The sequence below is a fragment of the Aspergillus tanneri genome (assembly GCF_003426965.1).
Source record: "Aspergillus tanneri strain NIH1004 chromosome Unknown AapTan_3_pilon_pilon_pilon, whole genome shotgun sequence".
Classification (NCBI taxonomy): domain Eukaryota; kingdom Fungi; phylum Ascomycota; class Eurotiomycetes; order Eurotiales; family Aspergillaceae; genus Aspergillus; species Aspergillus tanneri.
In genome coordinates, this window is record NW_022984630.1 from 670,073 (window position 1) to 696,337 (window position 26,265).

The window sequence follows — 26,265 nt, forward strand, 5'->3', positions numbered from 1 at the left end:
AGTTGGGTATCTCAAACAACAGACAGCGAAAGCACGACGGCTTTTCTATATTGGCCTTTTCATCTTGTCAGGTCAGAGAACGCCGCCGGGTAAATTGATCTGAGCTTGTCGTCCTTCGAAACCCGCACTATTTGGGGCAGAGCTCCCTCCGGGTCCAGCAGCATACATGGTGTTTTCGTAAGGGTGCAGGTGTTTTCGCAGCATGAACATGGGTTTGCGTCCCTCTTTTTCCAGCTGCTTGAACAAAATGAGAGGCCGTTCGTCCAACGCCAGACATCGTTCTTGGTCGCCGTACACAATGTACAGGGCGTACTGCTTCCAATCTGCATTAATGTTGTACTTCTTAAGAGCAGCCGGGAGAACCTTATGGCAAGGATCATCCATGGAAACGCGGAACGACTTAAATATCTCCACACTGGGAGGGTCCCCACCAGATCGGGATTCCGTGCGTGTGGGGATGTCTGGACGTGTTGCTTGAGTGGGGGTGGGATTCGAGCGATCGGGCCGGGACTGTGTTTGCGTACTCTCTTCATAGTGGTCGTGGATATTGCGGACGGTATTGGAATTCGGCTGCGAGTAGGACCGCGAAGCCAGGGTTTGTGTGCTGGCGTAATGGGCGCCCGGTGACGTTGGAGAGGGGATGCCCGGAGACAGCTGAGACTTTCCATTAATGGCATTCAAGTGAGAGGTAGACATCGCTGCCGTCGAAGGATCCAGGGCTCCACCGTCATTATACGCGCGTCCTTCGTGAATGGACGGTGGAATATGGGTTGGAGAATTATTCTTAGGGGTGGTCCCTCCTGTGTGCAACCTCTTGGAAAATGATCGAGAAATTCCAGACATGGACCGCTCGAGGAGGTTGATCCCAGAGGGCGATGTGGCCGGTTGGTTGTCATGATGACCTTCCGTTCCTTGTCCTGGAGCTGATGAAGGAGGGGGTAACGGTTGTGACCGGTCCTTGGCCATCTTGAACACAGGAAGCAGCTCTTCCCTGAGTCGTCGGTATTCGTCGGCGATCCGTCGCAGCTCCGTCTCCACAGTGGATATACGCTCATCTCGCAAACGAATGGACTGGATCAAGCGAGCGACATCATCTTGTGACGCGGTTTCATTCATGCTTTGGTCCGCCGCTGCCGAAGAGTAAGCACGCTGGATGGGGGTTTCTCGTTGGGGGGAGGACCTACAGAGAGGAATGTAATGGTCTGCATCGAGAGGGATGTCTTGTTTGACTTTGGTCTCATACACGCTTTTCAGGATGGTTAACCGGTGTCCCACGCTGAGGATTCCCATCTCCTTTAGCTCATCATGTTTCAACGCAATGAGCGCTTCCCCGACGATTTCGTTCTCTGGCCATCACATACATTCGTCAGCAGCAAGTACCGATGAATCGGCGGGTTTCAGCCACACTCACCTAGAAACGCTGAACAGTATTGACGAAGACCTAGAGCGGCGAGGAAATTCGCACACTCCTCGGTGGTCCAATCCGTGATTATTGTCCTGGGTGATTTGGGATTCTCCTCAGCATTTGCCAAGGTGGTCGGTGTATGTTCCGCGGACGGAAAGTCGGATTCTGAGGGGGAGGCCTCAGAGTCGGTGGCCAGATGGGGGGAGGTGATTACACTGCGCTCGTACTCGTCATCGGCATCGGAATCGGCATGGTAAGAGGTATGGAGCGACATGGTGGATGGTGGAGAGGCAGAACCCGACAACCACAAGAAATGAAGGAAGAGGGGGTTGGCTGGAGTGGCCGGTCCGGTAGAAGCAGCACCGGCACGGTACGAGTGTCAAAGTTCAAGGCACACGGCAGGAAGTGAAATGGGTGCAATCGATCGAATATCGGTAGCTGATGATGGCGATAAAAGAATACCCCATCTATAATTGAAATTAAACTAGATTAGACTAGGGCTACCAAGCAGTCTCCGCCAAGCGGTTGTGTTGCATGAACAGGAGGAAGGCGGTTGAGCAGACCGAGATCAATTTCAATGCGGAGATGGCACCAAACCCAGTCCCAGGAATGACTCGGGAGGCGAGGGAAGGCGAAGAGAGACAGCAGGAGTAGAGAATCGACAAGACCGTGGTCAAATCAACAGGTACTCAGGACAGCAATTCCAACGAGCCGGGGAGCGGGGAAAGCTCTGGGCAACCCCGAGTAGGAAGAGGAGACGACCGTGTTTCTCCTGGAAGGGGAGAAGGAAATGGAGAATGGTAAATGGAAAGTAACCGGAGGGCAAGGAGCAAGAAGGGCGACAACCGACAAGAAAGCCCAGACGAAGCAAACAAGAGCGCTTGACGGACGATGAGGGCATGGAGTCGATGGCGGCCAAAAGGGAAATGAGGCGCTTCGATGGTTGGATCTCCGCACGTGACGCCGGTCTCGACTCGAAGCTGGACTGGAATGGACAGGAAAAGAATACCAGCCTATACTATACGTCTTAATATCTGAATATATCTGAGTGATAATCTCTCTCTTTTCTCATTTTATCGGTCTCTTTCTCTTCCTCTCGCAGTGTGGGGATCCTTGCATTTTCCCAGCCCGACACGATTCGTAAGGGACGGCGGCAATAGTGCTCCTCCACTCGAGAGATTTTTGATTTTTTTTTTTTTTCCGACATTATTACTGCTACTATTACTCTTACTATTATTATTCTCATGCATTATTCATTTCATGATTATTATGAATATTCCATTTCTATTTATTAATTGATTTACTACCCCCATTCGGTCGACCCTCCTCTTCCCTAATCAGGAGATCACGAACAATATCAACCACCATTTCTGTATAATTCAGGGGAGTCTCGAGGACCGTAGTCGAATTATCGGATACCTTCCAAAGCCTAGAATAAGATAGTGAACGGGGCTATCGAGCCACCCCTCCTAGCGACCGAAACTATTATTATTTATTACTTACCGTGGATAGTGAACACCCGCTGCTAGTCTTGATCGGACCTGCAGACCATATTGTGTATCATTCACGACAGGCGCTGTCAGCTTCCAATAGTGCCGGGGCCTTTATTATTTTAGCTAAGAAGGTCCAAATACTCCGCTGTCATCGTGCCAATAATCCGCTATCCAAGATACAATCGTAAAATGCAGTTGCCCCCTATCGAAAAGTTGGTTTCCTGGCTAGCATGCCTTGTCTCGGTCATGATGTCCCATCGGGCGTAGAAATCATTCCTTCACTATCCCCTTTTCACTGATTTATTTTTTGACTGAGTCCACAATTGACGAACTAATCTTTGCGGTACTGTATCAGACAATCCAACCACTGCCTCCACTATTTTCGGCCGCAGCCTGCAGTGCATCCGAATTTCTTCCTTTCCAGGAACTCCTTCCTTACCGAGTGCCTCCGTCGTCTGTACGGAGTACGGCGTGCATGGATAGTGACCATCTTTTCAGTAGGGCCGTTGCACTAAATATGTGGCCGTCGCCACTTTCTGTGCCCTAAGCGCACGTTCGTTCTGGTAGTATTATATTTCCTTCCGCCGCTTCAACGGCTTTGTTGGATGAACTCACAAGGTGGTCACACTCCGGAGTGTATATACCCTTAAATGGCATTGACCGTGGGCATATCATGGTATGTAAATCCCCTAATGAAGTATGGAGTCAGTAATCACTCGGATGACACGATGAAAATGGCTGTCGAATATTATAAAGATCCCGATTTCGTAACCAGCCTTTCTTTCCTCTGCACTCTTGTCTCTCTAACCCCCAAAGCCCTTGCATTCTCCAAACGCCACGCGAGAAGCCTGGATCCAAGGCTGATCAGGACATCGTGCTCGATGGGCTTAGGAGCACCGGCGGCTCGCAGAAAACCTTGTCGCAATGGGGCGTTATGGGGTCGAGGGAGAGACTATCCTGTTTACGATGACTAGAAAATGGATCTCTTCGAAAGGGGAATCATTGTAGAAATTCACCAGAGTGTATCATGAATGTCTACGTCAGTAGTTCTCCAACGGTCTGATGCCCTGTAAGGAATATCTGCCGTCGGGTCATTACACAGGGGGATTAATATGAATACTAAACAATGGATTGGTCAATGAAGAATGGCTATGGAGTAGTAGATCTAGGTAGACTACCCGTAAGCGTAGAAGACAGGTTGATGGCGATTGATCCAAGTACTGTGTCATATCTACGACGATTCGGTAGACCCATCAAGTATCAGCGTTTTTATTGACGGTGAAAGATCCCATTGTCTTTCTTGCGACCAATCGACCTATTCAACATCTCCATAGGTTACCAACTTCTTCGATCCTCGGTCGATCACTTCGAAAACCTCCCTACAATTGAACTTCACCAGCATATCCTTTCCCCTCTGCGCATCAATTAGTATTGAGGATTCTTTTATTCTCATAGTTGTTTTTTTCTCTTGGCACAGCTGCGTGTTTCCCAAGCATTCCGACCAGTCGGGGCTTTCTTTTCTTTTTTTTTCCTCCGCGCTCAATTCCGCTGGCTGAGCTTCCGATCTCTCTCTCTTCTGATCGGACAACCTCGTCAATCCACACTTGCTCCCTCAAAATTCGTACCCCAAATAAACTCAGTAAGTCTCTCTTCTAACTTCATTCCACATAGAGAATCCCACCCAATGAATGTATGAATTTAATCTCTCGCGATCCTTCGTGGAGCAGTCGTCATCCATCCCGCCCGACCTTCTCCGCGCGCTATAGCGATCTCCATCCCCAGTTCTTACAACAAACCGATTCTTGTCTTTCTTATTTTCTTGACTCATTTTCACAGAATAAATGGAAGACTCCCTCCAGAAACATTTACATTGATCTCCCAAGTCGATTTCGGACAAATCGTCCCCCTCTCCAACGAGCACCATCCGCCAGAATAAAATCTAGATTTAGATCCCCGACCTGGTACCGACCTTCCCCAGAATCAGATTCCAAAAGAACATTCTATAACCAAAGCACACGCTAGTGAAAATCGCAACTCCAACCACCGCAAGATATACACAAAAGAAAAAGAAAAAGAAAATACACATTCACAAATATGCCCTCATCATCATCAACCTCCCCGACGTCCACCTCCGCGTCTACCATTGCGCCCGAAACCCTCGAGTCCGACCTCCTCACTCACCTCGCCTCCACCTCCGCATTGGAAGACCTCCACGCGACCCTCCTCTGCTCGCTACAGCGCCTAGGCTGGACCGAGAAAATCCGCTCGTTATCGCAGGAGTTACTGCGCGCTGGGCGCTGTGAGCGATTCGACGAGGTAGTCGAGGCGGTGGTCGCCTCAGCGGAGGGGAGGAAACATCCAGTCTTGCTGATGGAGGAAGGGAAGCCTGACGATGATGGCGGTGAGGGTGGTCTGTTCGATAACGTCGATGTGCGCATCCCCGAAGCGGTGGTGGAGCAGGGTGTTCGCGCCATCAAGGAGGTCTTGAGAGAGGTCGTTATCTTGGAAGATGATGCGGATACCACAGGGAGGGATGGCTCAACTCAGAATCTAAACCCGAATCTGAATCAGAATGCCAGCGCTGCAGAGAAACAGGGGGGTGTCGGCGCCACAGAGAAAGACAAAGATAAAAAGTCCTCGTCGTCCAAGTCGGGAGGAGACCCGCCACTCAAAAATGGTGATACAAGTCCGGTTAAGAAACTAGAGAAGAAGCCTAAACCTGGTAAGCAATCTAAATAACGCAAGTCCGTTAGACGGGAAGGGTTTGTTGGTGTGGATTTTTGTTGGTTACGGCTGGTTTTCTGTTACTTTCCTTCTACTGGATTTCAACCCCTGTTGGGAATCATGACTGTTGTTATCGAATCTGCGATTTCATGTGACACAGGCGTTTAGATGGACTTGTTTTTTCTTACTCTCTATCTTTTTTTTTTGGTTTTGTTAGTCTACTTTTGATACCAAACTGCCTGTACAACATCTGCTTGTGGTCTAGACAATGACGACTACATTGCAGCAGCTTCGATGAAATATACCACTGCATATACATACATGCCTCACGGACATCCACATACAACCCATACGTATTTCTATTGCTCGTATGGACTATTACGGCACGACACCTTGTAGGCGAGGTCGTAGACGATTGAACATCTCATCAGAAAAGATGAATCAGAACCAACATGAATAACATTCCCAGCTGTGCATCTCCTTAGGCCTCGCTGGATCTAACTAGTGCCCGTAGATAACAAAATTCTGGAACATAAGAGACATGAAAGACTAGGAAATAACAAAAGAAACGTGGTCAAACTTAATCGTAGAGGCTGTCATCATTGCCGGCTTCACCGAACGTGTTGTTGTCCGTCACTTCCCCGGCAGACGGGAAGCGGAAGAAGCTGCTGGCTCCCGAGTTCTTCAGGCTCTGCGCGAATGCCTCGTAACGACGGATCTCCACGTCGCTGACAGACCGGCGGGCCGACTTCATCGCCTCCTCGAAGTGTGCACGGGTGAGCTCCGGCACAGGGTCTTCCTCATCGATGTCCTCATCTTCATCCATAGTGACATCCTCGCCATTAGCCTCGCGTTGCTTTTGGCGTTCGATATCAGCAGTGATAGACTGCTTGATAGCGAGCTTGACGGCACGCTGAGTGACGAATCCAAGATCAGCACCCGAGAATCCGTGGGTCTTGCTGGCGATGAAGGCCATGTCGACATCGGTAGCGACGGGAGTCTTCCGGAGCTGGGCCTTCAGAATTCCCTCACGCGATGACTGATCGGGCAGGGGAACGTAGACCAGAGTGTCAAGACGACCAGGACGGACAAGAGCAGCGTCCAACTGCTCAGGTCGATTCGTCGCGCCGATGACGAAAACGTTCTTCTTGGATGTCATACCATCCATTTCTAACAACTTAATTAGCATAGTTGAAAGTATACTCCAACTAACTTCCAAACTTACCGGTCAGGAGCTGATTGACAACACGGTCCGAGGCACCGCCAGCATCGCCAACGGAGCCACCACGGGACTTGGCAATCGAATCCAACTCATCGAGGAAAACGACGCAAGGAGCGGCAGCACGAGCCTTGTCGAAAATATCTCGAATGTTGCTTTCAGACTCGCCAAACCACATGCTCAACAACTCAGGACCCTTAACGGAAATGAAATTGGCAGCACACTCGTTGGCAACAGCCTTGGCGAGCATGGTCTTACCAGTACCAGGCGGGCCATAGAACAGGACACCGCGAGAAGGCGAGAGACCGAATTTCTGGAACTTCTCGGGGTGGTCCACTGGATACTGTACACTCTCGATAAGTTCGCGCTTGACCTCTTCCAAACCACCAATGTCCTCCCAGCGAACGTTGGGGACCTCGACCACAGCCACCTCGCGCAGGGCGGAGGGGTTGGAGACACCAAGGGCATAGCGGAAGTTCTCCATGGTGACACCGAGCGAGTCGAGCACCTCGGCCTCAATAGTGTCCTCGTCAAGGTCAATCAGATCCATCTTCTCACGGATCTGCTGCATAGCAGCCTCGGAGCACAAAGAAGCAAGATCAGAACCAACGTAACCGTGAGTCTCAGCAGCGATGGTCTCCAGGTCGACATCCTCTCCGAGTTTCATGTTCTTGGTGTGGATCTGCAGGATCTCAAGACGGCCAGTGGGGTCAGGAATACCGATATCAACCTCACGATCGAATCGACCGAATCGACGCAGAGCAGGGTCGATGGAGTTGGGGCGGTTGGTGGCTGCCATCACGACAACGTTGGAGCGAGCCTTCATGCCGTCCATCAGGGTCAGGAGCTGAGACACGACACGACGCTCAACTTCTCCATTGGTCTTCTCGCGCTTGGGGGCGATGGAGTCGATTTCGTCAATGAAAATGATAGCAGGGGAATTCTTCTCCGCCTCCTCAAAGGCCTTGCGAAGGTTCGACTCAGATTCACCCGCCATCTTGGACATGATCTCGGGGCCGTTGATCAAGAAGAAGAAAGCACCGGTCTCGTTGGCCACAGCACGGGCCATCAGAGTCTTACCGGTACCAGGAGGTCCGTACATGAGAATACCACGAGGGGGTTTGATACCGATGGACTTGAAAAGCTGAGGGTGACGCAGGGGCAACTCGACCAACTCACGGATCTGTGCCATCTGCTTCCTACAACCACCAATGTCATCGTAGCCGACCTCATTGAGGTTACCTTCCTCATCCTCTCGTTGGATGGGCTCGCCTTCACAGTGGATGATGGTGTCCTGTGCGACGATACCGTACTCTGGAGGATCCACCTCAACGACCTTGAACTCTACTTGTCTCATACCTCCTCTTACTGTGAACAGGTCGCCCTGTCTCACTGGCCTGTAGGCTTCGCGGAAGTATGGGGCGAGGTAGACATCAAAGAGAGACCCAGTGAGACCCTCAATGGTATCCGCAATGGGGAGAACGGCGATACGCTTGGCCTATGGTGTCGAGAAGAGATTAGCCGTCTAATCCAGAGAGTGAATACTTGAACCTTGCACATGGACACTTACATATTTAATATCAGGGCAAGGGTGGACTGTGATAATATCGCCGTGCTTGACGCGGAGGTTGTGTCTAACAACGCGGTTGATACGAGCACTTCCGTCATCAAGATCGTCATCCGCCAAAACAATCAAAACAGTGTCTTTCCGCTTCTTGCCCTTGACCAAGACTGTGTCACCTCGGAAGAGCTGGAGAGTATCCATGGTGTTGTTGGAAAGGGCAATAACGGAGTTGTCATCGTTGACGGCATCAGTGACACTATAAGGTTCACCAGGTCAGTACCGAGAAATCATCCCACGAGAGGCCCACTTTGATCAAAGAGGCTACTTACATCAGAGAGTTAGGCTTCTTCTTTTTCTTGAGGATAGCTGTCGCGGTGTCAAGCTCCTGTAGCAAAAGAGGATCAGTATTACAGCCAGGAATGTGTTGCGGGCGATGGCAAATATTCACCTCTTTCTTCTCGGCGCCAGATGCATCACTACTGTGGGTTAGCACACGGATTCTACCCGTAGCAAGGGTATTCAGCGTACCTGAGGTTCACCCTCTTCTTGTCGTGAGTGTGATCCGGCTCCGCGCTCATTTTGATGGTTGGGTAAGATGAATCACAGATCGAACAAGCTCTTCAAGCAACGTAGACTTAAAAAGGTGCCAAGAACGTCGGAGTCGATCTTGACTGGCCTGGAGAGATGGGTGGAGGAAACAGGAAAATGAACGTGAAAGTTGGAAAGGGGATGCAAAGTCCAGCAGACAAGATGAAGTGTCTGAAGAACAAAGCAAATTACGAGGATGAGGGTGGTGGAAGCAGAGAGAGGGAATTGGAAGTGAGATTGGAGGGTGACAGAAACAGCTCCCGTTAAGAGGTGACGATAGTGCCCCGGTGCTGATGACTTAAGCGCTCTGCCTGAAGGTTGATCAATCACTCAATGGGTTTGCGCCACCGCCCAGCGGGGAGAAGCGCATGGAAACCGTTCGTATCCACCAGTTGGTGCTCCAGATATAATAACCATGCCAAGCCATGAATTAACCCATCGATTCGATCAAGCCTGCGGATTCCACCTTGCACTATAAAATCGGGGTTTTACTTTTCTCGTTCATCCTGATAGGAAATGCTGTATGCAAGTCGTTTCACCAGCCAGGGACGGCACCTTCAGTCCCTTATTGCCTTAGGCAGCATTTCCCTATGTTTTGGTCGGCCACCAGCCTATAGTAACCTGTCTTCCTGCATTCAAGGTTCCCGGCTTACCTATGCAATGTATGGTTGAAAAGCTATCTGTCTATATCTTAGTGCAGTACAAGATGACAGGAATTCAAAAATGACTATTTTTTGTTTCTTGAGCCCACCGCTATCCTGCCCCATCACGAATTTACAAACTCATATCTAAGAGCTCTTGGATACGGACACCAATTAAAGAAAGACACATGGTATTGAAAGTTGTCTCAATTCTACGGCTAATAATTTTGGTAGCTTAGCCAAACGACATGGAGCCTAATATTGAATCGCAAACTTGGACCATCACAGTACACCTTGAGCCTTTTTCCAAGTCCAATTGCACTGCTCGTAGGCTGTCGAAGAACGAATAGATAGAGATATCTTTTCAGGCTCAACAGACCGGTTCTTTGATGGAAGATAGAAAATGTACGGATTTCGCAGGAATACAGAGTAATTGTCAGGTAGGTGAAGTGTCTGTAAAGTAGCCACTTGAAAATTCACAATAGAACATGAGGCGAATGGTGTCATATAAGCAGACAAAGAAGATTCTGTGGGAGTGAAGTAAGTTGATCGTCACTAGGAAGTTATTTTGATGACAAACAAGAACTCTGTATATACTTCTCCACGCCAATGAACTTCAGTCCTCAGACACCTGAACCTCTTTTCTTAAAGGCCTTGTTCTGTCTGATAGAGATTTTATCCGCGACGTTCTGCGACTCGTTCTCTTCATTATCTTACTACCCGAGAATTGTATAGCCCATTTGGCCGATGACATGAACCTTCCTTAGCTTGCTTGTTGTGCCTGGCATAGAAGGCAGAGGAGGAGCAGATCGCACTCCATATACCTTTGAATCTCCAACCAGACTGCTAGCTACGTGTATCTATCTTTATCCCTCGTTTATTAGTTATGTCTACCATATCCTAGCAATAACACCACGACAACACGGTCCAAAGTTACGAGATCTACAACCAGTCATACACAACATTGAGCCAAGTAGCCGTCGTTCCTTCTTATTACAGCTTCTCCGATGACCTCCAAACATGAAGTGCCAGCCATGGTACCCAAAGGACTTCGAACGGACCTTGAACAATACCCTTCCCGAGGAAGAGGTGACTCTCCTCCTTCAGAAGCCGAACTGCTCCCCGCGCTTCGTCTACGGGGTTCTCATGCTCCCCACAATCCTCAAATACTTCATAGGGATGGACCAAACCGTCAAAATTGACAGGAGGATGACGTTCGCAACAATCTCCGGATATAAACTATACCAATTTCTCAAGCAGCAGCACACCGGTGATTGTCCCATCGAGAGAGCCACATGCAGTTGTAGAGGGAATCCTGGTTTTCGGTCTGAACGAACACCAACGCAACGCAATGTACGAAGCAGAGGGCGGCTTGATGAATCTGGTGAGTGTGCAGGCACGAATATTTCAGAGCGATAGAATCGACGATCACGATATGCGGAGTGTGCGGACCGTCGATGCCGGTGCATTTGCGTGGAAGGAATGCGCAGATGGTTTGATACCTGTACACAGTTCGGCTTGGTCGATAGATGGATTTCTGAAGAGTCCCTTCTATGATCTGATCGCACAATCCCAGCATCGACAGGCTCTAGATTCTCTGGCACAATCATCGGAGGATTCTCGTGATGCCAAGGAGCCTTCAGCAGAAGAAAGGGTCTGAACTGAAGCGGTTTTGAGCCGACAGTTAGTTTTTGGCAGAGAATACGGGAGCGTGGTGGGTAGAGCGCAGATGCAGATTTATTCCAAAATCAGCATTAAGCCATGCAGCAGTTAACTAAGTGTCTGTCTTAGTACTGGCCTATTCAATTCAGATCACTTCAAGGACCATGCTTATAAAAAAAAAAGTGGATATCCTGGCTTAACCTCATAAACCCCCAAACCGATTTACTATCAAAAAATCCATATATGTACAAATCGAAACCTACCACATGCACGTAATTGTGATCAGGGCTGTGCAGTTGCAGCCCACATATCAGCAACGCCCCAAGCCCCCGCCATGAAACTAACGAGTCCCGTCAAGTTATTCGGGAATCCGATACCGTTCTCAAAGCACCAGTGAAGACACACCGGAGCCCAACAAACATTGTTGACCAAACTTTTCTTCCAGGCCCGCATCTCCGCTCTGACGACGTCCTGGCTCTCTTTTGTTTCCGTCGAGGGATCGGCCATTTTCTTCTTAAGCCACACGCGCTTTCTCCACAGTACGAAGAACTGTAGGAAAATATGTCCAAACCAGGCCCGAATACTCCACAGATCCCATTTGGCGGGACCGCCCCATCTGTCGATAAACCGTTTTGAGATGATTCCCTTTGACGCGAGGTAGGCCCCGTTCTCGAGAGCTTGGTAGATCACGTTCACGAACACTTGTAGCAACGTCAAAGTGTACATAACGCGGTCTGAGGGCGGCGATTTGATCGTTGCCGAGCCCCATGTCCACAGGGGAATGAGGCCCAGGAGCCGGATCGTATAACGGGTCTCGGACATCAGAGATGACAAAGCGAGAAGGCGGGACTGTGACGAGGAATCCTTAGACGGGGTGGGTTTTGCTCGGGAGTTCAGCCGAGCAAGGAGGCTTAAACGTGTCTGCACGGCTATCCATGGCGCAGAAGCAAGGAGATGATGAAGCACATGGGTGAGATAGCCGGTTACTGCGAAGATTCGTTCCTGACCGGCGGCCGTGGACATCAAACTATATGTGAGTGCATTTGATGAGTGAGTCGCGCAATCAAACTACAACTTTGGCTAGGGACAACTCACTTATCCAAGCGACTGATAACAATATCCGTCGCCCTGAAAGCCGCCAGCATCTGTCGCCTAGCAACCTGCGGTGGTGCGGACGGTCGTGGTGAAGTTCCCGCGGGGGTGGCCCATGTCCCCCTTGGTGATTCCTGTTCAGCGGCAGCGGGCACAGAAGAATCGGGGGGGCGCTCAGCGTCCATCGTGGATGCTGTGAAAAACCTCGCGGGCGTTGCCGACGAACTGGCGAGAGATGTACGACTGATGCCTACTGGGTATTTAAGGGGAAATCATCCAGCGCATTTGATCCACATTACGCTTGGCGAAGATGCCGAGGTACCGGAGTGACACGGGTAGTGGTGCGGACAAACGTAGATGACAACGTCATCTATTTATCTTGTGCGCTATATGTATGAAATATTGTGGTTGCTATGGAAGGTTGGTTCTTTGCTGTATGGAATGGGTTCCTGAGAGCATGCCTGGGGTTGTTTACTGTACGTTTGCTCTGGAGACTCAATAGTAATGATTTCAAGGATCTAGCGGATCCCAAAAAAGCGGAGTTTTTGCAAAGACTAAGATTGCTTCAATGTCATACTCAGCAATTGGATGGAAGTATTTTTCTGATATAGGCTTTCGCTTGCTAGGAGATTCAATTGGAACCGTTACAAGTTGTATATCAAGCCTTGGAATGGATTCTTCATCTTAAACCCCTGAACCAGTTTAAGCTAACTATTAGGACCGAGAACGATAATTACATGCGCTGTTCCATGGATCCAATCGCTGTCTCCAAGCCTGACATCCATCCTACCAAATTGCTCGACTGGACCTGCTGCTAAATACAATTTCATCGTCTAACCTCCAGACAAACCTAATAGGTGGATATACTTATGGTTAGTGGTGTGTTATGACCCCGTCTCATGACGCTCCACAGTCACGTTGGCGAGTATCGTGGTCTGATTCATCACTATCACAAGTTAGGAATGCATTCATTTCAAAGGTGATGGTTGGATTGACTCATTAGGATGAGCATTAACCGCTTGATGGTTTGATTTGCTGGCACTTTGTCCCGAGATGGTTAACGACTGATTGACTAGATGGGGAAGTTCGTGGCTGGCTATGCTCTTTTGAATATACAGCTTCGCATCTGCGACCTTTTCATGGCTCCTCGTGGTCCAGCAGCTGGCTGACTGGGCATTCGGATAAGGCATCGTGACTTGTCGCAACCCCAAATTACGAACCGTATTGGAATCGGAGACAGGTCTACCAGCTAGCTCCCACGCAGCAGGGACTGTAATGGTGGGATCACTGCAGATTTCGTTAATGCTGGACCATGAGCGCTCTTCGAGATTAGCAAATCGACGCTCACAGTGACGACAGGCTCTGAGCGTGCACGGCGGAGGTGGAAGTGGACGAGAAGACGTATACGAGGTTGAGCTGCTAGTTTGCTGCGTGTGACCGATAGATTGGTTGACCCTGAAGGGACTCTGATTGTACTGAGTTATGTATTCTCCGGGCTCATTCTCGACTTCCAGTAGTGAGAGAGCAGGACTCGAAGGATGTTTTTCCAGCGCCGCCATTCTCATGACGCCCAGTTTTTGTTGGATCAGAACCTCTCTCTCTTCCACGGTGTAATTCCCATTTTCTATCGCTTTCAGAATCCAGGGGCTGAGAAATGGGCCCCGGATGGGATCTAACGGGTCCGAAAAACCGGATGTGTCTTCCACGCAAGCGAAGAACCATCCAAGAAAGGGTATTCTACCGCACGATTCGCATAGCTCGAACTCGTGAACACAGTACTGACGTTCTACCACACTGTGTGTACAAACTGGAGGACGCACAGTTGGCTGGCGAATGGTGGGCGCGGATTGAAGGGGTGTATCACTGCTGGAAGATGGTTCCTCCTCTGATGAGGGATGCTGGGGTTTAGATATAGAGAGTAGGCAGCTGTCTGAGGTCAATTCCTGCTCCTGGTAAGGTTTCAAAAAAGGGAAGTCTGGTGATCCGCCATATGAAATAGGAAGAGGGTCTCTGGAATCCCATGCGTTTTCATCCTCTTTGTCTGCCATGGTTTGTGGAATCCGACTGAAGCGTCAATGAGGGTGAACTGTATGATGGGAAAGAGGAATACCACATGGTAAATTGGAAATAAAATCAAATGAATGTTTCTTGAGGTCCGGCTCTGGGTAGCATGGGCTGGCCTGGCGATCAGAACAGTGAATGTGTGGGTGAATGAAAGAGCTCGTTAAATCAACTGCCATGGTAATTTGAAGGAATACTTCGAGATGATTTTATGGCAGCGAATAGCACAGCAGGGATAACTTAGCCTACTATAGAGGGCTGTAGTCTCTGGTTCTGGACTGTAGGTATAAATTCAACACCGGTTTGTGACCTGTTGTTATGGTGGTTGGACCAGGAGATAGGATGTAGTAGAAATGATAACCGTTGGAATCTAGTTTCATCTTATCCATCTTATAGGACTGCTCTTTTTATTTTATTTTACTTTGTTTTCCCCATAAAAGCATTCCCCATCTTTATTTATTTACCTACCAAGTTCTCTTCCCCACAGCCTAGGCCATCAAATCCACCAGGACTAAGTTGAGACTCGAACGTCGAAAGAGAGAAGAAATACGAAGCGTCCCAGCAGAGCAGCCATGCCTATTGTGAGGACCTTTGAGAGGTAGAAGCAGAGTTCCTGTCAAGAGTCCCGTCGGAGGTGACCGATGCCGAGACGATGCGCCCACTGCCGACCTCGTGGCCGACTAACTAGTCCCTCTCGCTGTCGCCCTGAGCGATCCGGACTTCCTCCACATCGTTTCTGAGCGATCCGATCTTGGGTAGATAACAATAACAGGTATTGTGCTGGCATTCTGCATATATTAATTGAATTGGACCCCTATCCGATTTATCCATCCACCAAACAATCTTCATCCAACGCCATCCTCCCCTCAATCCGCGATTCTCCTACCTCGGTAAGCTTCCTGGGCCGCAGTCCAACCTCCTCGCTTCATAAACAAACATCGCTTCCCCCCTGTTCCGGTCTCTTTCGCGCGGGACTCTTTTCTAACTCATCCCATCCAACCCATCCAGAACTCTTCCATTCCATTACCTGTCAACTGCCATTACTTTCTAACTTAGCTTTTGTTGGTCGGTCATTGAAACTTTGTTGTTTCCTCCCGTAAGTCGGTTACTGATTGTGTTGTCCTTAGGCATTATCCGCTGGTATCGATTAACCGTATCGCGCGCATCCGATCTCTTCTTTCACCCCATCGTCAGCCATCATGTCCGTCAAATTTGAAGATGAGGTGTCTCGATCGCTTCGTAAAGACACCAAGGAGTTGGCGCATAAGGTCGGCGAACGGTTGACTGGAGGAAAGTCCGAGACCGGTTATCTGGCTGTATGTTTACCTATTGTCATGGGAGGTGGACATGCCCTGGATGCGCGTACAACTTTCGCTGATCGAGAAATTGAACCTCATTGCAGCTGTATCTCCGTCAACTTCAGTCGAACCCGTTGCGCACCAAGATGTTGACGTCGGGTGTTCTCTCCGGTCTGCAAGAATTCCTGGCCTCCTGGATTGCACATGATGTCAGCAAAAACGGACACTACTTCAGCGCCCGCGTGCCGAAGATGCTTCTCTACGGAATGTTCATCAGTGCCCCCTTGGGTCATTTCCTCGTGGGCATTCTTCAAAAGATCTTCGCCGGCCGGACAAGTCTGAAGGCGAAGATCTTGCAGATTCTCGTCAGCAATCTCGTTGTATGTTCCTGTTTAACCCCATTCGTGTCTCTGACTCCCAGAGCACTGCGCGATTGACTAATGACACCATAGGTCTCCCCTATTCAAAATGGAGTCTACCTGTGTTCAATGGCGATTATCGCTGGCGCGCGCACCTTCCACCAGGTCCGCGCCACCGTTCGCGCCGGGTTTATGCCCGTCATGAAAGTCAGCTGGGTGACTTCGCCCATTGCCCTGGCTTTCGCGCAGAAGTTCCTCCCCGAGCACACCTGGGTGCCATTCTTTAACATCATTGGTTTCGTGATCGGAACCTACGTCAACACCCACACCAAGAAGAAGCGTTTGGAGGCCCTGAGAAGGGTAAGTCGCGTCTAAATTCCGGCTCCTTTCCACCGGACACAACTAACGCGTTTCCCCCCGCCCCCCAATAGCGTTACGACCAACGCCGTGCCCCAGGCAGTGAGTACGACAAGGAATACCGGTAGAGGATATGCATATTGTCCCATGCCCACAGAGCCGGTCGACCTACGATATCCAACTTGCTATATTTCCTCTGATATTCAACACCCAAAAGTCAAAGAAATATGCTCAGGCTCACTTGGTATATTGAAGATATAAATGTGGTTGGATCTTATGACATTTATCTTGTTTCACGTTCTGCTGAACCTGTTCGGGTGATCTCCTCTACTACCCCGATTTATCCCTTTCTTTCGTCTTGTATCGAGATGAAGATATGTTTTACTGTTATGATGAATGTTTTCCCCCCCACCTTCTTACCTATCTTACCTCGGCGATATACGTATTTGTCATTATTGTTTATAATGTCGCCTTCGAGTCCTCAATCCCATATTTTAGTTTCTGTAGATGTACACACCCGTACACGCCACCATACGCGTTCACAGTAAAGTACTATGGAAGAATGGACAAGACGACTGTTATACTTAAGCTACTCGCCTAGTAAGTGTGATCATTCAACGTCCATCCCTCCTCTCTTCTCCTGCACCCAGCTTACAAAATCATCCAATGCGCCAGGCCATGCCCCGTCCTCACTCCACCATCCAAAATACTCGTCTTCGTGGGTCTTTCGCATGAACACCTCAACCTGCTCCCACAGGTCCTTATTCACCGGCCGCTTTCCGCGTCCCTCCAGAAACTCAATCCACCAATCCAGCCAGGGCGTCGTCGACGTATTCCATTGGATTCCGCCGTTGTCTGGCGTGAAGAACAACTTCCATTGTTCGGCTGCGATCTCAAATGTCAGATTACGCTGGCCTTGCATGCGGCACAGTGGGAACGTGTAGCGGTAGATCCGACGGAAGAGATCTGGTTGCGTCGGGATGCGTCCCCGGATGTCCTTGGCGTGCGTGATCATCTTGTCCAGGGAATCGCATCTGGATACCCGTGCTCCGTGTGTTAGAAGGAAAAAAAAGATATGAGGGAAGCTAGGATTTATGATACTTACCCGGCCGATCTCCATCCATTCAGGAAACCTTCTCGAGTGAATTCACCCATCGAGGGCGATTGAAGCAGTTCCGCTATTCCAAGGCACGTCACCTCGTCCAGTTGGACTTGGAGATCTCCAAAGTACTTCATCGCGCCTTCGATGCCGATGCCATCGGGATTGTTTGCCGGTGAGTCTGTTTGTGGTCGGTTAGCTAGATAAGTATGGATCCAATCGTGTGTTGAGTATGTATGTACCTTGATAGCTGTCAAAGATCTTGTTGAGAGCAGATGTGCTACCCCCTGCCCCTTTGGGGCTTTGAAAGTACCTGGACCATCACATCAGTAACTGAATGGACACGTGTTTGTGTGGCTGTCATTATTGTCATTATTGTAAGTCAGGTGGGCAATTTGATATTGTAAACACGAGCCAATGATGTTGCGTATCAATCCATGGTCACATTCGCTATCATATCCCCTCTTTCCCCCTCCTAAAGTACGAAGCGCCTAGATAACTTGATCTTGGGAGTGATGGCATAAGCAGTTCAAGCCTCGGCTCGGGCCGGAAGAGTTGCATGGAGTCCGACACAAGACAAACAAGGACTTAGATACAGTCCCAATATAAAACTCTCTGTAGAAGCAACGCGATGATGGTAATATATCATAACCAAGTCAAGATCAGATTTCCCCATGGTGATTGACACATAGTTCAGCGAAAGAGAGCCTCACGGGCTTCTTAGAGCCGAACTCAAACACAGTTCAAATGCCATAGTTTGCATATGATGGTTGTATAATAGATAGATAAAAATGTAGGATTCAACGGTAAGCCAGTTCTCGATGCCTGTGTAGTCTCAGTGGGAAAGAGAATGAGACATCTAAATAGAACGCCACTAGCACTCAAACTGACAATGCATGTCCCGCAAGGTACAAAAGTAACGGATTGAAAACAGCCGTAAAAGATTGAAAGGCCAGCACCAGCCCGCAAATGCCAGAACAAGAAATGCCTTAGGTCTTTTATTGTCCTTTAAGGATGCCATTGAAAATGGGGTATGTGGACCAACAAGTCCTGGGATCAAGGCTAGTAGGGGTGAAAAGGTAGTCTAGGATAAAAGCAAAAATCTCTGTTACTCACGTATCAATTGCTTCCTGTACATTCCACCTAGATGCCCTTAGAAACTAAAGCAAAATAATAGTCAGCCTTAATCTTGTAATGTACACGTGACCTCGGATGCATTTGCGGGATTAACTGGATTGCTGAAATATTGGAACCTCGGGTGCTAAACAAAGAAGAAAGCCCATACCTTAGCAGCCACTGTATCCTTAGTCTGTGTGAAATTCACAAATTGGGCTATCTGTTGCTTTTGAGCGCTGGAGTATGGTGGCATGGTGGGTTGAGAATAGGCGGGTGCCTATGATATAACGCTGTTATATTTGAAGGATTAAATGGAAAAGGCGAAGCCACCCTCGGGAAATAAAATACTAGCAAAGGAGCTACTCTTTGGATATTCAAGGAGATATCCTAAAAAAGAAGTAGAATAGTGATAGAGCAGTCCTGTATGTCTGGCTTGGATGGAGGAAAGTTGACCCTACGCGCTGACTGATCGATCGGCCACCGTGCACGTGCCCCTCATTTTCTCCGACAAGATGTATCCCCAAATTCCAAATTGGGTAATATTTTGATTGACCAAATTAATTACAAGGGAAACTTTAGACCTATGAAATAGGGAAAATATAATTCTAGTTATAATTTACTCTTCAGATCTAGCTATACTAGTCAGCTGTATAAATATATAATTAAAATACCCCTTATGGCGAAAGAGGCCAATTTTCTGCACACGCAACACCGCGTCCTACTTGTCGTTACCCCCCCGGGCTTCCAGTCTAGAGCAGATATAACTATATAACCAAAAAAATGTAATTAATAGGGATAGTGGAGAGGTGTCGCTTCATCACTCCACTGAAATTTTACCTAGAACAACTTCATTCAACCGGAAAGTTGTGGTATCTATTAAAAAAAATCCATGAATATATCCAGAGCAAGAACTTTTCTATTTGAACAGATAGGCGACTCCAAAACTCCTGCGAGAATCCCCAGGTATCTAGTCTTCGAATCCTATGAACAATCCCGCAAATGCAGAACCTTTCTTCTATGCTGTGAAAAGAGTATCTTCCTAGAGGGCAGTTAGCAGCTAGCCACTATTATAGACACGTCTGCAGAGTAAAAAGACACCTACCTCGCGTAAATATTCTCCGAGATCTGTCTGGCGGAAAACGGCAATCGCAGAGGGATCTAATTTTCGTAGTTCTTGGGTGCTCCTTGCCGTGATTCCGCTGAGAAAGCTGTCAGCTTTGATATGGCCATAAAGACTCGAGATACATACAATCCTAACGGAGTATCGTCCATGTTGTATACCACCACACCTTGATGTTCAGGAATATCCTCACTCCAACGAGCAACGTGGGTACGAACGATGTTCGAGCCGTACAGAAAAGGCATCTGTCCATTCTCGCGAATCCACACCTTGTATCTTGCGTGCGGCGCAATGACGTCCAGCGCCGTGAGTTGTACACGGAACTTTCCGGTCTTGGTGAATTTTCCCATGCAGGTTCCAAGCGAAAGGAGGTTTGAGCGAGGAATCGAAGTCGCCATATTTGCCAGTGATAACTTCAGATAGTAGGCTCGGGAGCCGTGAAGTCGAAATACGTATCGATCGTCATCCTCAGATGCTGTAATGAGGTTATTCAGTGAACGACCAGTATAGCCGGCCAGTTTGCCCAGCATTGTTTTCAGCTCCTCTTCTGTTAATTGCCGCATTTTGTATGATACTGGCTTGAGATGCGAGTTTTGACAAACTTGTTGTTGTCGGGAGAAAGCTCCGCGGACAAAAATTCTAGACAAGTGGAGTTTTAGCGTCGGAGGTCTTGGCGCCGGCACGCCGGCGATGAGAAAAAAAAGTTTCAGACGGCTAACGAAAATTCCAATTCAACTTATCTATCACCACCGCCTTCCACACCTTCCGGAGCTAAAAATGGCTCCAAGTCGAACAACAAAGAGGAGACGCCTGAGTCCTCCTGGTGATGAGGGAAATGGCCCTTCACAGGCTACCAAGGACTTCTTTAACAACGCAGCCGAATGGGACCTAGAGCAAGACTATGAGCGCCGGCCACGCAAACTGGGTAAAAAAGAAAAGGAGAGGACGCGGCTACCCATAAAAACTGCGGAAGGGCTGCAGAATGTAGAAGAGCCTGATGCCGAGGCTGAAGAATCTGACAGCTTTCTGGGGACCGATAATGATGAAAAGGATGGAAATTCAGATGGTGAGAAAAATATGGAGGATGAGGAGAATGCTGTCGAAGACCAACCACCAAAAATCCCATTAAAATTGCAAATTATCCAGGCAAAGGAGGATCTTGCAAAGGCTGCAACATTGATCAACGAGGACCCTGAGGAACACCTCTCATCATTTAAGACGATGGCCGAAATGGTTGAGAAGGGCTCGCATGTTGCGATTCAGAAACTGGCTCTTGCCTCGCAAGCGGCAATCTACAAGGATGTGATTCCTGGATACAGGATTCGTCCTCTTGGTGACGATGAAATTTCCGGCAAGATCTCGAAGGAGGTGCGCAAGCTGCGGACATACGAGCAAACGCTTCTTTCAGGATACAAACATTACGTTCAGAAGCTGTCGGAGCTCACAAAACCTTCTAAAGATAAAGGGACAAGTGTTGACGCTGGCCTGAAGAGCGTCGCGATCAACTGTGCCTGTATTCTCCTCCTCTCCGTACCTCATTTCAACTTTCGAGGGGAGCTACTGAAGATTCTTATCAACCGCCTTGCCCGGAGACAGATTGATGCGGACTTCATTAAATGCCGGGAAACCCTTGAAGAGGTATTTTCACGTGATGACGATGGTGTTGTTTCCCTCGAAGCGGTCCGTTTGTTGTCCAAGATGATGAAGGCAAAGGATTACAGGATTCATGAAAGCATCTTGGATGCGTTCCTCCATCTACGCTTGCTGTCCGAATTTTCATCCAAGGCATCAAGGCACCGAGTTGATCGCAACGAGCCAGGAAATGACACCCTCGGTGGCAAAAAGCTCAAGCAAAAGCGGGAATTCCGCACCAAACGGGATCGTAAGCTCGATAAGGAACGAAAGGCAGTGGAGAAAGATATGAAAGAAGCAGACGCCTTAGTCTCACATGAAGAAAGGGAGAAAAACCAGGCGGAGACATTGAAGCTGGTGTTTGGAACGTACTTCCGTATTCTGAAGCTCCGAATCCCTATTCTGATGGGACCAGTGCTTGAGGGTCTTGCCAAATATGCCCATCTGATCAACCAAGATTTCTTCGGAGATTTACTTGAGGCCTTGAAGGAACTAATAGGACATGCCGACCAGACGGAAGTATGGGACGAGGATGCGGACGAGGCAAATATCGAATCTGAGACGACCGCACGAGATTCTCAGCGTGAGGCTCTCCTTTGCACTGTCACTGCCTTTGCCCTCTTGGAAGGACAAGACGCCAGCAAAGCAGCAGCGGCGCTCCATCTGGACCTCAGTTTCTTCATTAGGCACCTCTACAGCTGTCTCTACTCTCTCTCCATCAATCCCGACGTTGAATATAACCCAAACAAATCGCTTCGACTTCCAGATCCGAACTTTCCCGAAAGTGCATCCCACCGATCGCGAAACAAAGTCAACTTCCAAACTCCCACTGTGCTGCTCCTCCGCTGCATCCATTCCACATTATTGTCTCGTGCCCATGGAACTCCTCCACCAGTTCGGCTGGGCAGTTTTACCAAACGTCTCATGACGACGTCCCTTCAATTTCCTGAGAAATCTGCCATTGCAACGTTGTCACTATTGAACCAGGTCGCCAAATACCACGCACGTCGGATTTCGCCATTGTGGCATAGTGAAGAGCGTAAGGGTGACGGTGTATACAACCCGTACGCGCTGGATATAGAAGCGACGAATGTATTTGCTGGGACAGTCTGGGAAGGGGAGCTATTACGACTACACTACTGTCCTCAAGTGCGGGATGCTGTTTTAGATATGGAGAAGATGATTTCAGGAAAATAGGCTTGTTGTCATACCTACGACGTGATCACGGTTACCGTATTATTGTATCCCTTTTAATATTTTTTTTTTTTCTTTCTCTTGGTTCCATAAAGTCATTCAGTCATCTTCGGCGACCCCTCCTTTTTTTTTTTCTCTCTTCCATCGTTTTGTGGCTGGCCTTGTAAGATACCCAGTAAATGAACACGTGAGCAATTCAACTTTCCCACTCCAACCGAATTTGCTTCTTATCTAACTTCTTCAATCCTTAATTCTGATTATTCAAATCCGAAAACCATCCTGATCACATCCCAAGCTAAATTCAGCCAATTTCCAATCCCTCAACTCGACTTCCTCAGTTGTAACATGGAATTCAAATACAGCTTGATCCTAATACCCTTCTCCGTCGACCATATGATAAAGGACGTCTTCAGTCATTATGGCTCGAAATCCATATGCGTTAAATAAAAAAGGATTATTTTGCATGATAAGAATGGTCATTCTCCATAGAACCACGTCGGCGTGTTTCTTGGTACCACCTGCGCATGTCCACCGTGTCGTTTCTGCCATATGTGTTGGAGCCGGCGGGCTGAGGACAATGAGGTGGCATGACGACATTGGGTGCCCCTGCACCAGCGCTAGCACTGGCATGAGCACCGTAATATGGGACAGGGATAACCGCCTGGGGAGCTTGTCCTAACGAAGATGGGTGAGGATGGGGGTAGTTTGCGGCGAGCTTGTGTCCGCTCTGGCCCTGCTGCAAGACTATTGGAGAAGTTCCGTATTGATTATTGGGCACCAAATTGAGTGGCATAATTACTCTGGGACTATAGCTCTGATGGGATAGGCTTTGTTGACGCTGTGAGTGTTGTTGCATGGGGTTCTGCACTGGCTGAGTTCCAGTTGGCTGACGGCCCTGATTCTCATATCTCTGACACTCACGCTCAGCCATGATCTGCTTCTGACGGGGATTGCGCAAAGCCGGGTGGACAGAGCTTGGGCTTTCCTCTAAATGATCTTGGCAGCGCTCATCATTCGCAGTGCTTAAGCGAGCTGTTTGCATGGGGGGAGTTGATGGAGTTGGATTGCATTCTTTGGCAGGAGTCTTGCGCTCTTTGTTGCGCTGAGGTGTACGCAGGAAACGGCTAGAAGATTGGCTGTCATCATCTCGTCGACGGTGGAACCCAAACATGCCTTTTTTGTGCGAATTCTTTGCCTCCTCATTGTCAGTCTTATTTCCAGGCTCTGCTGTTTGAGTCCCAATTTGGCCCTCTTCTGGTGCACCTATAAGCTGGGCAGAGCTGCTCATCTTCGTCGCTTTCTGCTCAGGGCTACCAGAAGATTCTAGTGTAGGATTTTTCAGGATGGGCTTTCTAAGTTGAGATTGAGTAGACACTGGATCATCCTTGTGCTCATCAGTTGGGGGATTGCGAAAGGATACTGTAGGTGTTGAGTTGTTGTCACCAGATGGTTGTTCCTCGGCGCGTTTGTCTTGTTCTAACAAACTGCAACTAGCAACACATTCACCTTCCTGATCGTGTTCCTTTCCAGTTCTACTCTCTGGCTGTTTTTCAACCCCCTCTTCCTTTTTGTTGGAACGAGCTTTTCTTTTATTCCGCTTGTCAAACTCTTTGGTGGCCTTTGTGTGACTCGGAGGGCCCTGTAGCTCGGTGTTCGAGGGACGCGGTCCCACAAATGGGTTGCACGAGACATTCATGGTCAACTTGTTGAACTCAGCTCTCATTTTGGCGATTTCGGTGTGAAATAATTCAACAAGTCTGCGTTCCCTCTGACGCGACTCGTGCTGCATATCAATGACCTTGAGATGCAGATCAACCAGAAGCTGGTGCAGCTCTTTCATCATCTCAATCTGGTTCCCAGTTCTTGAATTCAACAGACGAGAGACATCGGTCATCGAGTCAACCTGTCTTATCACTTGATCGGTCGACCAGTTATTGTTATTCTCGAGCTGTCTACCAAGTTTGCTAAGGGCAGTGTCCATGTGGATGTGAATGGAGTGCGCGTGCGAATCAACAAGCTGCTCTAAGGTAACCGTGTTTTGATACTCAGGATGAGGGGGAGGAGGAGCAAAGCCTCCATGGCTTGTAACACCAGCAAAGAACCGTGCCTCGTCCATTGACATTTGATAGTTAAGATTATGGTCAAAAGACTGAGCCTGCGCTGCCTCAAGATCAGGGGCGGTAGGCATTACATCAGACGATTGATTCTCCTTCTTAACCGTCTTTTGACTTGCTTGGTCGGACGACACAATCAAGGGATGTTGATCGTTGTTGTCAGGCTTCTGATCGTGAAGCGAAGACTTAGGCTTGCCGTTGATGTCGTCTTCGGTGCCATAGATGGACGGAGAATATGAGCGGCAAATATCAGCCACAGGAGCAGGCGATGTCTTTGGTACGACAGGGGTCGGAGTTGCATGGTTACTGTCGACTTCCATGTTACCGCCTCTATGCTTACTGGTTTTGGACTCTGGGTGTGTGGTGTTAGAGTATACGCCTGTGAAAACTGGGGGAGACGAGCCGTCAAGGGGTGCAATCTGACGATATTTTGCAGTCTCGGAGTTGCTCATTTTGAGGTCGTTGTTATCGTGGACATGTGAAATCTTGGGTTTGTCGACCGATTCCTCATCCTTTCTATTCAACATCTGCTCACGAAGAGAGGAAGATGTGCTACTCTGAGAGTTTTTGCCCCTAATGAACGCCTCACGGAAAGTCGATGTCAACGGAGGAGCAGATGAAGGATGGTGCATGACAGCGTCTCTTGCTCTGGGGATGTACAACCTTTCCTCGTCAAAGCTAAGGTTTCGAACATTAGAAGCATGAGACTTCTTTGCTTCATCTGATTGACCGCTGCTGCTGCTAAACTTACGCAGGCTGGGCAAAGCGGATAGAGGAGGCGAGTCTTTACGAAACTCCTTTCCAATGTCCTTCAGGCTGAACTTGGAACGAAGCGATGCGAGTTTGGATTTCTTCTTCTCGCTGTCAGTAGCTGGACTGCTCCGACTTTCACCCGATTGTGCTTCAGCAGCAGAAGCATCAGTACAGGAACGCTTTGCCAGTCGTGCCCTGCTTGTGGATCTTTTCTTTGGGGTTTGCACCTGAGCAGGCTCAGGGTCCGGCAAAGGAGGATGGCGTGGTTTTGGCATGGGGAGAGCAAGGTCCTGATCATAATCCAAACCGTTTGACTTGCAACCAGTGCTAGGTTTCTGAGATGGCTCTGGCTCTGTTGCATAAGATAAACAGCCAGAATCAGCATTCATTCGATACTCTTTCTCTTCTTGAGTAAAGGGCACAATATGGAACGGAAGAGACATAGAGAGATGTGGACCAAAAAATGATCCATATCGACAAAGAAGCAACGTACTTTTCTTGACCTCACCAATCTGCTGCCTTTCTTTTTCGCGAGCCTTCATCTGTGCAAACGCATTTCCCTGTAGATGAGACATGGAGGAAAATGAACAAGTGGGCAAGGTGATTTAAAAAGCTCAGGAGGATTACGATCTCGCGTCTGTTTAGTCTCACAAGGAGATGCAAAGGATGAAAGACCGTGAAATATACCTTGAAACAGTGTGCAGTGTGCAGTGTGCAATACTTAACATGCAACGTGCATAAACAAAGCAAAGAAGTGACTAGGTAGACAGATAG

At 48.7% G+C, this 26,265-nt stretch overlaps 11 protein-coding genes across 11 annotated transcripts; 4 read left to right on the plus strand and 7 right to left on the minus strand.

Moving 5' to 3' along the window:
* Positions 1 to 72: 72 nt before the first annotated feature.
* Positions 73 to 1,679, minus strand: STE50 (adaptor protein STE50; the record flags this gene model as incomplete). Its single annotated transcript, XM_033568681.1, has 3 exons — positions 73 to 1,180; positions 1,244 to 1,346; positions 1,412 to 1,679. The coding sequence occupies 3 exons, from the start codon at positions 1,677 to 1,679 to the stop codon at positions 73 to 75; spliced, it is 1,479 nt and encodes a 492-aa protein (XP_033427487.1).
* Positions 1,680 to 4,992: 3,313 nt separating this feature from the next.
* On the plus strand, positions 4,993 to 5,637 carry ATNIH1004_004010 (uncharacterized protein; the record flags this gene model as incomplete). The annotated part of the gene is made up of 1 exon (XM_033568682.1): positions 4,993 to 5,637. The coding sequence occupies one exon, from the start codon at positions 4,993 to 4,995 to the stop codon at positions 5,635 to 5,637; it is 645 nt and encodes a 214-aa protein (XP_033427488.1).
* Positions 5,638 to 6,202: 565 nt separating this feature from the next.
* cdc48 (AAA family ATPase CDC48) lies at positions 6,203 to 8,983 on the minus strand (the record flags this gene model as incomplete). The annotated part of the gene is made up of 5 exons (XM_033568683.1): positions 6,203 to 6,792; positions 6,848 to 8,339; positions 8,412 to 8,661; positions 8,735 to 8,884; positions 8,934 to 8,983. The coding sequence occupies 5 exons, from the start codon at positions 8,981 to 8,983 to the stop codon at positions 6,203 to 6,205; spliced, it is 2,532 nt and encodes an 843-aa protein (XP_033427489.1).
* A 1,671-nt stretch (positions 8,984 to 10,654) lies between these two features.
* On the plus strand, positions 10,655 to 11,294 carry ATNIH1004_004012 (uncharacterized protein; the record flags this gene model as incomplete). Its single annotated transcript, XM_033568684.1, has 2 exons — positions 10,655 to 10,848; positions 10,898 to 11,294. 2 exons carry the CDS (start codon positions 10,655 to 10,657, stop codon positions 11,292 to 11,294), a joined length of 591 nt encoding a protein of 196 aa, XP_033427490.1.
* A 284-nt stretch (positions 11,295 to 11,578) lies between these two features.
* On the minus strand, positions 11,579 to 12,573 carry ATNIH1004_004013 (uncharacterized protein; the record flags this gene model as incomplete). The annotated part of the gene is made up of 2 exons (XM_033568685.1): positions 11,579 to 12,323; positions 12,392 to 12,573. The coding sequence occupies 2 exons, from the start codon at positions 12,571 to 12,573 to the stop codon at positions 11,579 to 11,581; spliced, it is 927 nt and encodes a 308-aa protein (XP_033427491.1).
* Positions 12,574 to 13,356: 783 nt separating this feature from the next.
* On the minus strand, positions 13,357 to 14,436 carry ATNIH1004_004014 (uncharacterized protein; the record flags this gene model as incomplete). Its single annotated transcript, XM_033568686.1, has 1 exon — positions 13,357 to 14,436. The coding sequence occupies one exon, from the start codon at positions 14,434 to 14,436 to the stop codon at positions 13,357 to 13,359; it is 1,080 nt and encodes a 359-aa protein (XP_033427492.1).
* Positions 14,437 to 15,648: 1,212 nt separating this feature from the next.
* On the plus strand, positions 15,649 to 16,591 carry ATNIH1004_004015 (Mpv17/PMP22 family protein; the record flags this gene model as incomplete). Its single annotated transcript, XM_033568687.1, has 4 exons — positions 15,649 to 15,765; positions 15,852 to 16,127; positions 16,200 to 16,466; positions 16,538 to 16,591. The coding sequence occupies 4 exons, from the start codon at positions 15,649 to 15,651 to the stop codon at positions 16,589 to 16,591; spliced, it is 714 nt and encodes a 237-aa protein (XP_033427493.1).
* A 482-nt stretch (positions 16,592 to 17,073) lies between these two features.
* DCN1 (DCN1 family protein) lies at positions 17,074 to 18,931 on the minus strand (the record flags this gene model as incomplete). The annotated part of the gene is made up of 5 exons (XM_033568688.1): positions 17,074 to 17,497; positions 17,569 to 17,743; positions 17,805 to 17,875; positions 18,679 to 18,722; positions 18,848 to 18,931. The coding sequence occupies 5 exons, from the start codon at positions 18,929 to 18,931 to the stop codon at positions 17,074 to 17,076; spliced, it is 798 nt and encodes a 265-aa protein (XP_033427494.1).
* A 762-nt stretch (positions 18,932 to 19,693) lies between these two features.
* Positions 19,694 to 20,361, minus strand: NIP7 (ribosome biosynthesis protein NIP7; the record flags this gene model as incomplete). The annotated part of the gene is made up of 3 exons (XM_033568689.1): positions 19,694 to 19,717; positions 19,781 to 19,877; positions 19,928 to 20,361. 3 exons carry the CDS (start codon positions 20,359 to 20,361, stop codon positions 19,694 to 19,696), a joined length of 555 nt encoding a protein of 184 aa, XP_033427495.1.
* Positions 20,362 to 20,575: 214 nt separating this feature from the next.
* On the plus strand, positions 20,576 to 22,627 carry ATNIH1004_004018 (nuclear export protein Noc3; the record flags this gene model as incomplete). Its single annotated transcript, XM_033568690.1, has 1 exon — positions 20,576 to 22,627. The coding sequence occupies one exon, from the start codon at positions 20,576 to 20,578 to the stop codon at positions 22,625 to 22,627; it is 2,052 nt and encodes a 683-aa protein (XP_033427496.1).
* A 451-nt stretch (positions 22,628 to 23,078) lies between these two features.
* Positions 23,079 to 26,066, minus strand: ATNIH1004_004019 (uncharacterized protein; the record flags this gene model as incomplete). Its single annotated transcript, XM_033568691.1, has 2 exons — positions 23,079 to 25,843; positions 25,985 to 26,066. The coding sequence occupies 2 exons, from the start codon at positions 26,064 to 26,066 to the stop codon at positions 23,079 to 23,081; spliced, it is 2,847 nt and encodes a 948-aa protein (XP_033427497.1).
* Positions 26,067 to 26,265: the final 199 nt, after the last annotated feature.